At 35.4% G+C, this 13,687-nt stretch overlaps 1 protein-coding gene across 1 annotated transcript; it reads left to right on the top strand.

The window, feature by feature from the left end:
* Positions 1-428: 428 nt before the first annotated feature.
* Positions 429-11,238, top strand: LOC134262125 (TAR DNA-binding protein 43-like; the record flags this gene model as incomplete). The annotated part of the gene is made up of 2 exons (XM_062744515.1): positions 429-806; positions 11,075-11,238. Coding segments are annotated over exons 1-2 (465 nt in total), but the record flags the coding sequence as incomplete, so codon positions are not given.
* Positions 11,239-13,687: the final 2,449 nt, after the last annotated feature.

Below are 13,687 nucleotides of genomic sequence, written 5' to 3'. Positions count from 1 at the left end.
TTCTTATTCTACTTTTTTTATTTTAATAAGAGGAGGTATTGACTTGATAAATAATATTGCAAGGATAAATTATCTATAAAATACATGTTATATCTGTAAAAAATACATTTTGTTGAACAATCAATTCAGCTTTGAGGTCTTGTATTTAATTATCTGCTATTCTTTATTTGATAATTGGATATTGTTTGTTAATCAGTTGTTTGTCCTGTTAAGACCAAAAATACAGGGAATATACTGTTTTCCCCGCCATATTTATACAAACACTAAACGACACGAGATGTTTTATTTAGATCACTAGAGTTCAGTCAGTGAGCATGCGCATATTTAACACTAGTGCGACACGGGTTGTCTTAATCGAATACACTCTACAAGTACTAGATTTACCGCTTGTCGAGAAATTACGCATGCGCACTGTGATACGATATATACTCTTCATAACATACAGGTCTAGTCGAAAGGCCTTTAATTTTTTTATAAAGTCTAGAAAAGTCTTCAAAGGAAAACAATGTCAGAACAATATCTTCAGGTCTCAGAAAGTGAAGGTTACGAGCCAGTAGAAATCCCAAGCGAAGATGACGGAACCCTTTTGCTGTCAACATTATCGGCACAATTTCCAGGAGCATGTGGTCTGAAGTACAGGAATCCACAGTCTGGTAATTTCAGAGGCGTCAGGCTTAATGAAGGTCTATTGTATCCTCCGGAAGGATCATGGGGAGATGTTGTTTACGTGGTGGTATTCCCTAAAATACCCAGCGCCCCACCGGAACAAGAGGATAATCAGATTCACTACATACCTAGTATTTGTGGTGAGTATACAGGTGTCTTAGACAGGTCCTGTACAATCAGTACATAGGTAGAATTGCCTACCTTAGCTTTATTTACCTACCTCAGGTATAAAGCACTTTTAAGTACAGTGAGGTTGCCAATAACGAATCGCACCCGTTAACGAATCACTTAAAGATGAAAATTCTGTATTTTTCTTATCAAAGTCCAATACTTAGCTTAACCTACCCTGTCATGCTAAATTATTCTTGCTTTTATCATTTATCATGAAATTATTAAATTCAACTCGTTCAATGTCCTAATTTTTAAATAAACATGAACAAGCTTTTTTGTGATGCAGACCAGAAGCGTACATGCAAGCAGACTACTTTCACTTTTCAGTACCGCTCCAATGTGAATCGTACATTCTAGGTAAACAAATTTGGTGCAGATGTTTAATAAAATTATGTGTCTAAAAGCACTGAAAGCATCGAAACAATTTCTAAATCAGAAATTAATAGTATTCGCTTTAAAGTTGGGGGTATTTAGGTTTCCAATAACGAATCACTGTTTCAAGAAATTATATATGACATGCAGGGATCCTGTCCAAATTATAATTTTTCGTATGCGGTTTTTTGCACACCAGTTACAATAAAAAAAACAACAGAAGATGTCTACCAAAAGCGTACAATAAAAGTGGTTAAAATTAGGGCTGTGTATTGAGCCAAAAATTTCAATACGATACGATACAATATTTTTTAAAGCGATATGCGATATATTGGATCTAAAACAAGTCCATCAGAAAAGGCTTCTAAATCATTTTAATGCTTAAATTTCATAACAATTAAGTGTTTTATTACCCATTTTAAAGTTCTTTTCTCATTGTCATAACAAATAACACTTCATATTAAACTTTTAATAACAATAAAATCAACATGTTCAAATAAAAATTCTCTTTGTATTTTGTAATAATTAGAAAAATTGTTTTGTTATTTCCTTACAAATTATATAATTATTGACCAGATTTAATTCAAAAAAGTGAAATATTATCTTTGGTGATTGAAATTCCCATCTTTTTAATAGAATTAGAAGAAAAACTGTCTGTCCGATACGTATTGGAAGTTATTTTTCGATACGATATTTTTCTTGAATATCGATACGTATCGATATATTGATACAGCCCTAGTTAAAATACACATAAACAAAATCAACAGCCAAAATCAGTAAGAAGTGCAGAGCATGTGGATTCGAGAATGTCCCCCGGTGGTATATCAGCATGTAAGCTAATGTGAAGACATCGACGATAGCGAAATAAAAATCGTCATGATTACCAAACAAAATTAAGATTTAGAAATTTTATTTATTTATCCCTTTGCAATTTAAACTTCCCTACTAAATCATTATTTCCAACAATACCCCGTTTGCAGTTTTCCTTTTCCCTAAAAAATTATTTCAAATAATCAATTTTTAGGTCACCTGAGTAAACTCAGGTGACCTATTGCTATCTGTTTTCGTCCGTCGTCGTGCGTCGTCCGTTAACATTTGAACATTTTCAGCTTCTTCTCTGCAACCACTGAACCAATTTCAACCAAATTTGGCACAAAGCATCTATGGGTGAAGGGGAACAAAAATTGTGAATTTCATGGTCCCTGCCCCCCTGGGGCCTGGGGGGGGGTGGGGCAAAAACCACTAAAATTAATGCAATCTTTAAAAATCTTCTTCTTTACTCCTGGACATCAAGCAGTTAAACTGTTTGCATGATTGTTATCAGCATTGAGTCCTCTACCAAAATTGTGAAATTTATGGCCCCAGGGTCAGGGGTTCTAGTGCTAGGGTGGGGCTAAATAAGTATATAGTGAAAATGCATTATTTCTTTGAAAATCTTCTTCTCTGCTCCTGGGTATTAAATAAACTAACTAAGTGCATAGTTATGATGAGCAAGAGTGCCTCTACCAAAATTGTGAATTTTATGGCCCCAGGGTCAGGGGTTCTAGTGTTAGGGCGGGGCTCTATAGATTATATAGTAAAAATTCATGAATTCTTGGGATCCGGGTTAGAATAGGTCCTCAGTACCCCCTTGCTTGTCGTAAAAGGCGACTAAATGGGGCGGTCCTTCGGATGAGACCGTATAAACCGAGGCCCCGTGTCACAGCAGGTGTGGCACGATAAAGATCCCTCCCTGCTCAATGGCCCTGAGTGCCGAGCATAGGCCCAAATTTGCAGCCCTTCACCGGCAATGGTGACGTCTCCATATCAGTGAAATATTCTGGAGAGGGACGTTAAACAGTATACAATCAATCAATCAATCAATCTCTGCTCCTGAGTATTAAATAAACTAACTAAGTGCATAGTTATGATGAGCAAGAGTGCCTCTACCAAAATTGTGAAATTTATGGCCCCGGGGTCAGGGGTTCTAGTGCTAGGGTGGGGCTAAATAATTATATAGTGAAAATGCATTATTTCTTTGAAAATCTTCTTCACTGCTCCTGGGTATTAAATAAACTAACTAAGTGCATAGTTATGATGAGCAAGAGTGCCTCTACCAAAATTGTGAATTTTATGGCCCCAGGGTCAGGGGTTCTAGTGTTAGGGCGGGGCTCTATAGATTATATAGTGAAAATTCATGAATTCTTTGAAAATCTTCTTCTCTGCTCCTGAGTGTTAAATAAACTAACTAAGTGCATAGTTATGATGAGCAAGAGTGCCTCTACCAAAATTGTGAATTTTATGGCCCTAGGGTCAGGGGTTCTAGTGTTAGGGCGGGGCTCTATAGATTATATAGTGAAAATTCATGAATTCTTTGAAAATCTTCTTCTCTGCTCCTGAGTGTTAAATAAACTAACTAAGTGCATAGTTATGATGTGCAAGAGTGCCTCTACCAAAAATGTGAAATTTATGGCCTCAGGGTCAGGGGTTCTAGTGTTAGGATGGGGCTCTATTGATTATATAATGGAAATACATGAATTCTTTGAAAAAATTTCTTTTCTGCTCCTAGGAATTAAATAAACTAAGTACATAGTTATGATGAGCAAGAATACCTCTTCCAAAATTTTGATTTTATGGCCCTAGGGTCAGGGGTTCTAGTGATAGGGTGGGACTCTATTGATTATATAGTGAAAATACATTAAATCTTTGAAAATTTTCTTCTCTGCTCTTGGGTATTAAGCAGATGAACTACCTATGTAGTTATGATGAGCAAGGACCCTAATCTTCCAGAATTGTGAATTTCAAGGCCCCAGGGTCTGGGGTACCATAGGGGGGATGTACTTATAAACTGAAACTGGATGAATTGTTTGAGATCTGCTCCTTGGTATTAATCAAATATTTTTCAAAAGCAAGGGTGCCTTTTCAAAAATTGTGCAATGTGTGGATCTAGGCCCAAGGGTCAGGGGTTCATGTGTGATAGGAGCATTACTGATTATTGCTGAATATTACTGATTACTTGAAATTAGGGCTGTCACGGTTCCAAAATTTTTCGGGTCGGGTCGGCTCTGATTTTTTGAGGTTCGGTTTCGGGTTTTTCGGGTCGGGTAGGTAATGGAAGAAAAGCTCATGATTTGGATTATTTTCAACAATAAAAAGAATATTCTCATTTAATCTTAGAAATTGCAACATTATAACTAGTTTAAAGTAGCCTCCTGACTAGACAACAACTGTACCAAATTATTTAAATCACCTTTCAGGGTTTCAGATTGAAATAAGTAACTACAGGACATCTGGCATATTTACCAGAAAAGTTATAGGCCATTCTGTCCTAAACTTCCTAAAATTATAGGCCAATAGAAAACTTAAACTAACTCAGATTTCTGTCAGACTTTTACAAAATAGTCATTATATTACATAAAATATTCAAACTTGTATATTAATTTGTCATTTAATAAGGTGGAAATATTATTTTGTTTCTTTTATACAAAATTCATATATTGAAACAGAATGGGAATTGTTTTTTTTTAATTCCATTCAATGGGTATCTAACTGACATTAGTCCCACCTTTCATTACATGTAAATGTATCTATTTCTTGGGATTACAATTTTTAAAAATAGTAATCCAAAAATTAGACTTGTATCTCTGATGATATTCAATGTATAATTACGTTTAAAGATTACCTAGACTATTTTTTTTCCCTTAGTAAAACCTTGCAACATTGTCCGTTTCCTGCTATTAGTCCGACCCCATATTCAATCATGGCGGTAAAAGTAACAACATGGCATGGATTCCTTCGATGTTTTAAACATTCATCACTACTTTATGCTCCTTGCAGTTGGGTTTGGAAATAAAATTATAGAGTATTTTGTCAAGATCTATTTATACCAATATGTCATTGGCTGATTGAATCGGCAGTTGCAGAAAGTAGAGAAAAACAATCGGATCTGAATGGAGGAAAAATTATGCGACTGTCCTTTACATACAGAAGATAATCGGCCATTGTGTCTGTTCAATGTCAAACTTACAGGCCAACATGGCAGGTAAACTTTTATTGGCAAATGGCCGACGCCAATCTGAAACCCTGCCTTTTAATGACAATTAACTAACAAAACTCGTTTTTGACGCCATTTTATAGTAAAATCTACTCTATTATACAAATCGGAACCGAACCGAATTCCAGAAAAACGGAACCGTACCCGACCCGAATTAATTGTTCCGCGGTTCCGGGTCATTTCGGGTACCCGTGACAGCCCTACTTGAAATGCATTTTTTGTCCCCCCACCCTGCCTATGGGTATTAAGTAAACAAACTAAGCAACTGCTAAGTGTATTGTTATAATGATAAAATGGTACCTCTTTCAAAATTGTGAATGCCATAGCATCTTGCTTAAAACATTAATCAAATTAAATCTCTGGAAAGTTGTTGCATAATGCTCAGGTGACCTATAAGGCCCATGGGCCTCTTGTTATTTCTTGTCATGATCAAGATCAAGCTCGTATAATATAAAATGCATATTGCTAACAATACTTTTTCAATTCAACATCAAGCTAAATAAATTATAAACAGAGTTTTAAGATACCCCCCCTCCCCCCCCCCCTCTTTTTCAACATATACTAGTTAGTAAACATTTGATTTAAATTACACATTGAGAAAATGATCTGCAGCCTTTTACCTATATGGAATATATGCCACTGTCTTCACGTAAAAGGAAGAAAGAGCACTATGAAAGCAGCAGAGGAGAATGAGCTGTCTTATTCATTTCTATAGAGACGATGGACAGTTGAAGTAGACCCATATAAAGTGAAAGGACAACCTCCAGTATTTAATAAATCAGAATACTGGTATTTAGTCTACTGTGGATGTTGGAATGGAGAAATCCAGCAAATGAATCCCAACATCATTATTTGTAAAGTTGTCTCTGCTCATTGGAGGAAATTTAGGTGTTGGGTCTCGACATTTTGAAAATATAATTGTTCCTTTCAGCTTTAGGTATCTCTGAAGCCAGGCTCGTAGGAAGCAATTTCAGTTGGTGGGGGAGGGGTGCAGAGCCATACATTTTCAGTTGAGGAGGCACTATCAATTACCAAAATTCCTTGACAATTAATTAATCAAGCATAAAAAAGGTCATCGGAGGTTTTTTTTTTTTTTTTTTTTTTTTTTTGAGGGGGCACAATCATATATCTAGCGATATATTTTCTATCTGAATAGCGGCAAAATTATGGGGAGGGGGCGCGGTAGCTCAATGAGTACAATTCTTGAATCAAAAATTAATTCTTCGGCTGTTTGCAGTTCATCACAGATAAGTTTTTACATCCTCTTATATCAACTAGTCATTTGCTTTCCCTATGATTTCATTGTTGTTGTTTTTGCATTAATTGTCGGATGCAAACAACTAAAAAAATTCCTAGCTTTTTTACCTTTTTTTTTGGGGGGGGGGTTGAAATATTTCAAGGCATAGTAAAACGTTACGTAAGAAGGGTATTTTTAAATTTATACGGTCCTGAACCAGAATAATCAGCTTTATGTCACGTGATTCGGTAATGGAGAAAATGATCCGCTAAAGGAGAAAACATCATTCATACAAGTACAGCGATAATTTTTTATTTAATCAGTGGTTATTGGGAAAAAATATATGATGTTAAAAGTAAAACATAGTACCACCAAACAATGTTGTAAAATGAATTTAACTCAAACGCAGGTACGAAATATCCAAGCAAATTTACTAAGTGATTCGATATCGGCAACCTCACTGTATAAGATGAATTTCTATTGGTAGACTTCGAGTAACTGTCCATCACCTTGTGTGCGGCGGTGAGGCATGGATAATTGTGATTTAATTAGCTGCAGATCTGTAGCGTTATGGTTTTATATATTTGTCTTTGACCATAACGCTACAGATCCCGTAATGCAAAATAGGTGCAATTTATGGCGCAATGTTTTTTGCGCACTTTTGGGGAGAATTTCTCCATTTTCTAGCATTGGTCAATCAACTACCTTTCACTCCCCAATAGTCGTCTTTCATATTTTCATTGATATAAGCAATTTTTCAAGCACACAAGCGGCAGAGTCACGTGATACCCGACATTCAGTGGTGGAATATTACAAAAACATAATCATTTAACTCGATTTTCAGCAATCTAACAAAATAATTTTAATCAAGCAAGTTTATCACTTGTAGAGGCGACTATAAAGGGTTGGGAGATGGATAAAATATACAGATTAGTTAAATAATGTGCCTAGAATTAGGGAGTGAAATGTAGTTGATTGACCAATGCTAGAAAAAGGAGAAATTCTCCCCAAAATTGCACAAAAAAATATTGCGCCATAAATTGCACCTTTTCTGCATCACAGGATCTGTAGCATTATGGTCAAAGACAAATATATAAAACCATAACACTACAGATCTGCAGCTATGATTTAATATGCTGGATATAATCGCCAATACATTATCATGTGAAACAGAACTGCTCACCTTTGTTATTTCATTCAAGAAGTAAATGTTAATTTGATAAAAAATTAACTGTTGTATATATAGGCTTAGCCCCAAAACTTTCAAAACTTTGATTGCAATCAGAGTTTTCCCTAAGAATCGATTAAAGGCCAGATTGACTGCTTCAATTGATACAAATGCTGTGCCTTAGATATAAAAATTGTTGCAAGTTTGACAGGGATTCTGTTCATAAAGGTCAACCCTTAGGCTGTAACAATTGATCTTGAACCCTTAATTTACTTTGCAGGGCTCTACATAAAAGGTGCATGGACACAGATTTGAAGCTAATATTTTCTGTATAATATTACAAGTTGTAATTTACAACCTATATATTTCATTTCATCTAAAAGTTATTGAAACTTCAAATTTTTGGATGGGTTCCTTGCTCTCTCACAAACTTTACTTTTATACTTGATAATTAGGAAAAGTGGAAATCTTGTTGTGTATTAATGAAAAATATTAAAAGCTTTAATCTAGAAAAATAATTATATTCAGAGTAGAAATGTTGGAAAGCAAAACCCCTTCACAAGTATCATCATTCCGCGCTTCGTGTTGTGTACAGAGTTTAGCAAATTAATCACACCCGTGAAACGTACACAGTTTTTGTAAACAGGCACAAGCTCTGTTATTGTTAATGTTTAGGATTCACTGGGTGCGTTCAGTTGTTAAAATCTGTTCACCACAACTGTGTGGACTGACAATATACTGCGTGTTTGTTTTGGTTTCGAACATTTCTACTCTGAATTTTCTGGATTATAGTTTTTATTAGTATTTTTCATTTATACACAAAATATTAACTTCAAATCTGTGTCTATGCATCTTTAACGCTTGTCTGGTACCAGTGAAAAAAAATTACAGACAAGTGAATATTTCTGGGCACTTGTCCGATTGGACAAGTGCATTTTACTGTTAAGGAGTCTCTAAATAGTAATTTAAAGAATGACTGTTGAAAGTTATTGGTGGTTTCAAGATGGAAGCTGTACATAAAACCGGACTTCGTTCCCTATAGTGATCACTATCAATTGAGTTCACATTAGACTGGGATCGAAGTTCACTTAAATTGCATACTACTGGAAGGCATGGAGCTTACTAAGTTTGGATTCTGTATGATGATGACAGGTTCACTTGAGAACTTTTATGTTTTTGTCAGGACAGAAAGTCTACATAAAATTTCATTTTATGTGTGTGTTGTATTTTTCAATAAAATCACACATCAATCAAAATTTATTGAAAAATTTCCGGACAAGTGAAGTTAAAGTTGGGACAAGTAAATGTTTTAGTCACTAGTCCAAATGGACAAGTAGGAAAAAAAGTTAATGTAGTGTCCTGCTTTGAATTGTGGAATATATTATTGCACAGAAAAGAGTGATTTTTTCATGATTTTTATACCCCCCGCAAACGAAGTTTGGGGGGGTATATAGGAATCACCTTGTCCGTCTGTCTGTCTGTCCGTCTGTCCGTCTGTCCGTCTGTCTGTGCAATCATGTCCGGTCCATATCTTTCTTACAGAGGGACATTAGAATCTACTACTCCACATTAAGATTGCTCATAACCTAAGGGTGTGTCATGACCTTGACCCAAGGTCATTTGGGGAAGTTCAAGGTCACTGGAAGAAAAATTTCATAATTCGTGTCCGGTCCATATCTTTCTTATGGATAAACTTGGTAGGTTCTCATTTCACACAAAGATTGCCCATGACCCAAGGGTGTGTCATGACCTTGACCCAAGGTCATTTGGGGAAGTTCAAGGTCACTGGGAGAAAAATTTCAAAATTCATGTTTGACACATATCTTTTATGGATAAGCTTGGTAGGTTCTCATTTCACACAAAGATTGCCCATGACCCAAGGGTGTGTCATGACCTTGACCCAAGGTCATTTGTGGAAGTTCAAGGTTACTGGAAGAAAAATTTCATAATTCGTGTCCGGTCTATATCTTTCTTATGGATAAACTTGGTAGGTTTTCATTACACATAAAGATTGCCCATGACCCAAGGGTGTGTCATGACCTTGACCCAAGGTCATTTGGGGAAGTTCAAGGTCACTGGTAGAAAAATTTAATAATTCGTGTCCGGTCCATATCTTTCTTATGGATAAACTTGGTAGGTTTTCATTTTATACAAAGATTACCCATGACCCAAGGGTGTGTCATGACCTTGACCCAAGGTCATGTGGGGAAGTTCAAGGTCACTGGAAGAAAAATTTAATAATTCGTGTCCGGTCCATATCTTTCTTATTGATAAACTTGGTAGGTTCTTATTTCACTCAAAGTTTGCCCATGACCCAAGGGTGTGTCATGACCTTGACCCAAGGTCATTTGGGGAAGTTCAAGGTCACTGGAAGAAAAATTTAATAATTCGTGTTTGATACATATCTTTATTATACAAAAACTTACTTCTGAAAAACCCAGCGGGGGGTATGTTGTCCCGATTGGACAGTTCTAGTTTTTTCAGATGAGTTAAAAGTTCAAAATTATCACTGCATCAAAAAGTGATTTTCTGCATATCCTGAGAAAATGATAATTCAATTCTTTAAAAATCTTCTTCTCTGCTCCTGGGTATCAAATAAACTAACTAAGTACATAGTTATGATGAGCAAGAGTGTCTCTTCCAAAATTGTGAATTTTATGGCCCAAGGGTCAGTGGTTCTGGTGTTAGGGCGGGGCTCTATTGATTATATAGTGAAAATACATGTATTCTTTGAAAATCTTCTTCTCTTCTCCAGGGTATTAAATAAACCAACTAAGTATATAGTTATGATGAGAAAGAGTGCCTCTTCCAAAATTGTGAATTTTATGGCCCCAGGGTCAGGGGTTCTGGTGTTAGGACGGGGCTCTTTTGATCATATATTGAAAATACATTAATTCTTTGAATATCTTTTCCTTTGCTCCTGGGTTTTATGCCAATGATCCAAGTATATATATTTATGATGAAGAGAGGTGCATCTAGCAAAATGATTATTTTTTATGCCCCCCTGGGTCGGGGGGGGGGGGGGGTTACATAGTCTGAAAATAAATTAATGCTTTGAAATCTGCTCTTTGGTATTAATCAACCATTTTATGATAAAATTTGCAAAATTTTGAAATATATGGCCCCAGGGTCTGTGGTTCCTTTGGGGTGAGGTGCAAAATTGGTTATAAAGTGGAAGTGCATTTTCTCTTTGTTACTCTGATCAACCTCTGGGTATTAAATAAATAGAGTTAAAGTTTATAATTATGATAAGCAATGGTGCCTCTTTCAAAATTGTGAATTGTGAATTTCATGGCTTCTGGTTTAAAACACAAACCAAAGTTAAATGTTTGAAAGTTGTTACACAATACTCAGGTGACCTATAAGGCCCGTGGGCCTCTTGTTTATTTGATGCATTAAAGAATATTCAACTGCTGGCATGTTACAGATAACAAGAGAAAAGGAGATGATATAGAGAGTCCGGGCTCAAAAACTCGACGTATGGACCAGAAGAGATGTGTAGATCTTATTGTGTTGGGATTACCTTGGAAGAGTACAGAAGAGGACATGCGCACATATTTTTCCCAGTTTGGAGAGCTATTATTAGTTCAGGTTTGTAAATTTAATAAAATGAATTTTAAATTAAGCCTTTACATATATTTATAGTGAATGTTAATGACCTCAGATTATTTATTCATAACATTTTTAGCTAGCCTGAGTGGAAAGCTCAAGTTAGCTTTTCAGTGATTCATTTTGAAAATGGTTATAAATTGCCTTTTAATGAAAACAGTGTGTCCCATTCCATAATCAATGCATCCAAATCCAAGGGTACCTTATATTAAAAAGAACAGCGTAAAATATGGTGAAATATAAGAGGGTATTGCACAAAAGTGTGAATGTTTTATGGTAGCTCTGAGTGTTTCATTCTATTATTATCAATGAAAAGCAAGCATACACGATTATGTGGCATGAAAATAATATATTGTCAACTGTGCACCTTGTTTTTATTTTTAGATCTTAAATACGATTTAGGACATTGTATCAGTCAAAAATGCACAGATGCAGACCAGTTGTTCTTCTGAACTAAGTAAAGAAAGATTAAAACAAAATTAAAAAAAAAATAACCATAAAGAAAAATGATCAGATACTTATTAGCTAAGATTACAGCTAAAATACATATGTATGTACACTTCAGAAATGTTCCACAGCAGACATAATAGAATTATGCCATGTATAACTTGCAGATATTTTAGATAGGGATGTCAAAAAGTTCCGCGATCGAACGTCCGAGTATCGAATACGAAAACTGGTACTCAGTTACTTGGATGTATATTTCTTCTTATTCCACGTATCAAAAACTTATCAAAAATAACTTTAATGTGCATACGATAATGAGAGTGCCAATACTTACACGTGTAAAACACCCGTTATCGCCTGTGGCTGTGTATATACAGTAATTAGTGAACAATCACCTGGTACACAGCTTTTCTGAACTATAGTGGTCCTTAATTTTTGGATGGCTTCAATGATTTGTTTTCATTGAGGATCGTTTAAGTATGTTGAACAGTTCTGTTTTTATCTTTAAATAAGTTTAAATCATTAAGTTAATGGTACCAAAATTCGACCTGCATAGATATGCCGCTACCGACTTAAAAATGTAAATAAATATTTTGTAAAACATGTAAATGAAGATTGAAATAAATGTTTAATGTCAGCTATGCCGAGTAAATTAATACACGACAAGGAATCCCAACAACGTCGGTTCCTTCTGCTTCGCTAGTGTGGTCATCACAACTTTAGGGGCGTTGCAAATTGATTAAAGCATCTTCCCCCCAAAAATGTATATCATTTATAAGTATTGGTGTATTAAATTGAAGTCTTTTGTGTGTATCTTTTAAAAATAAATAAAGTACAATAAATCATTTTCATTGGACTTGTATGTTTTAAACATGCACTAAAAAGGTAATACGTATAACATTGGTGTATAACTTTGCTTAACTGGGTTTAAGAAAATTAACAGACTTGTATTTACAATTTTACTGAGTACCCGGGTACTCGATCGGAAAAACGTCCGAGTAACCGATTATCAAATATTGACCGATTTGACATCCCTAATTTTAGAAATAAAGTCCGCGTTTTCATGAATGTTGCAGGATAACCTCCGAGGTCAAGAAATATTGTTTGAAAGATAAAAGCCGAGGCTTTGGTATTTCAAACAACATTTCGAGACCAAGGAGGTTATCTTGCATCTTTCATGACAACAAGGACTTTATTACTATTTTACAAAGAGCTTTAGAATAGGGCTGATCGTTTCTTCTATAGAGAAACAAGTTAGGTCACCATGTCTTGAATACGCTGTTTCATTTAACACCAAAGAATAAATTGGTTTGTTCACATGCGTATTGCAGGGAGACGATTTGAGCTGAAGCTGCATTAAAAATAGCCTTTTATTTATTATAAATTTGTTTCATAAAATTTTATATTTTTTTTAATGACGTTCATGATTTATTGGAGAATAATGTCCGGCATTTCTTTGATCTCGGCAATAATCATGGTAGAATGAAGAATAACCAATAAGTATTCATTGTTTTACATATTAATGCCCCTTGTCATGCTTTCAATTTGTCAGAAATCTAGGAAACTATAGCATGACTACGCTGTCAATAACATGTCTCACCATTTTGGCTATTACACTGAACTCTACTTTAGATTTTACATCATAGTCTATTCCTCAGCAGTTGAATTGGGAATTTTTTTTTCTTAAATTAATGTTTTTAGCTCACGTGAGCCGAAGGCTCAGGTGAGCTTCTCTGATCACATTTTGTCCGTCCGTCCGTCTGTCTGTCTGTCTGTCCATCTGTCTAGCTGTCTGTCTGTAAACTTTTCACATTTTGACTTCCTCTTAAGAACCACTGGGCCAATTTTGACCAAACTTAGTATAAAGCATTCTTGGGTGAAGGGGAATTTAAATTGTTTAATTGAAGGGCCAAGTCCCCTCACAAGGGGAGATAATCAAGAAAAGACAAAAATAGGGTGGGGTCATTAAAAATCTTCTTCTCAA

This window comes from Saccostrea cucullata, unplaced genomic scaffold (assembly GCF_032062105.1).
Source record: "Saccostrea cucullata isolate Sc308-1 unplaced genomic scaffold, CSIRO_AGI_Scuc_v1 ctg12081, whole genome shotgun sequence".
Classification (NCBI taxonomy): domain Eukaryota; kingdom Metazoa; phylum Mollusca; class Bivalvia; order Ostreida; family Ostreidae; genus Saccostrea; species Saccostrea cuccullata.
The sequence above is the reverse complement of the archived record's forward strand: the minus strand, read 5'-3'. Positions and strand labels throughout refer to the sequence as shown.